The following is a 1,264-nucleotide window of genomic DNA, read 5'->3' as shown; positions in this document are numbered from 1 at the left end:
GTTTTCTGTAACAGTGAAGAATGTACAGACAGGTCGAAGTGTTCCAGGAGTGAAGATGTTTTTTGGGCATGAGATTGTGAATGGTGAGAATTTCATCTTCCCTGAATGCCGGTACTGGGATTTGCAGTAGTAGTAAACTCAATGCTCTGCCTCATTCCATTATTTGAAATAAAATGGGATGTTGTCTTGCCTTTTATGTTGCACTTATGAACTCTTAAAGTTGGTGTTTGAGAATTGACCCATTCTTACTGTTTCTGTGGGTACTCTATGAGAAGAATAGGCTTACAGAATTGTAGTCATTTTGGTTTTATAATATGAGGTCTGCTGGTGCTCATCACTAGAGACTTGGACAGCTGGCAGTTAGAAGCCTGAATAGGAAGGGATTGTCTTGCTGAGCAAGCTAATTAAATGTTATAGGTCCACAGTCCCGTCACAATTCCTTATCTGAAACCTTGGGCCCAAATGTCTCAGAATCCAGAATTATCCTGCACTTCTGGAAAACATAGCACAGAGAATATACTGTTCGTATTACCTCAAGAAGGTCTGGGCAGCACTCTGAAATACAACACATTTCTCCAGAGATAATCTTACTAAGTGGAATAAAATAGGACTATAAATAGCATGTCAAGTTTTGCTGCTAAAAGAGTTACAACAAAATTCTGGTTTTCAGAGGTTTTTGGATTTTGGAATTGCAGGAAGTAGCCCTGTTTTTTATGTCTGCTAGTACAAGCCATTTAGCAAGAGTAAGTACAATTGTTTGCCTGAAAGAATGGCTATAGGAACTCATCTGGTCGATGTGCTTCAGACAAGTCAAGTAGGATAAGAGAAAACAGGAACATTTCTTGCTTTTAAGGATTCAGGAGCTTTCTGCTTCTACCCTCCAAGGAGGAGTGAATATCAGTGCTTAGTGGAGGAATGGGAGCTGTGGGGCCTCCTAGGGCTGTGCATTTCTCCCCATTGGGGCAGATCAGAGGAAAGGAGAATTTACTACTGCTTAAAGATCGCTTTGCTGGCTGGGTGCGGTGGCTCACGCCTGTAATCCTAGCACTCTGGGAGGCCAAGGCAGGCGGATTGTTTGAGCTCAGGAGTTCGAGACCGGCCTGAGCAAGAGCGAGACCCCATCTCTACTAAAATTAGAAAGAAATTAATCAGACAACTAAAAAAAAAAAAATAGAGAGAAAAAATTAGCCGGGCATGGTGGCTCATGCCTGTAGTTCCAGCTACTCGGGAGGCTGAGGCAGAAGGATTGCTTGAGCCCAGGAGT

At 42.6% G+C, this 1,264-nt stretch overlaps 1 protein-coding gene across 1 annotated transcript in view; it reads left to right on the top strand.

Moving 5' to 3' along the window:
* Positions 1-50: 50 nt before the first annotated feature.
* Positions 51-1,264, top strand: part of EXD1 (exonuclease 3'-5' domain containing 1) — a 37,189-nt gene continuing 35,975 nt past the window's right edge. Inside the window, exon 1 of the mRNA XM_012649249.1 lies at positions 51-83. Coding sequence (XP_012504703.1) covers positions 56-83 — 28 coding nt within the window. The 5' untranslated portion in view covers positions 51-55. The remainder of the gene's footprint in view (positions 84-1,264) is intronic.

Source organism: Propithecus coquereli, unplaced genomic scaffold (assembly GCF_000956105.1).
Source record: "Propithecus coquereli isolate 6110/MARCELLA unplaced genomic scaffold, Pcoq_1.0 Scaffold3, whole genome shotgun sequence".
In the NCBI taxonomy this organism is placed as follows: domain Eukaryota; kingdom Metazoa; phylum Chordata; class Mammalia; order Primates; family Indriidae; genus Propithecus; species Propithecus coquereli.
Note: the sequence above shows the minus strand (reverse complement) of the source record. Positions and strands in the feature narration are given on the sequence as shown.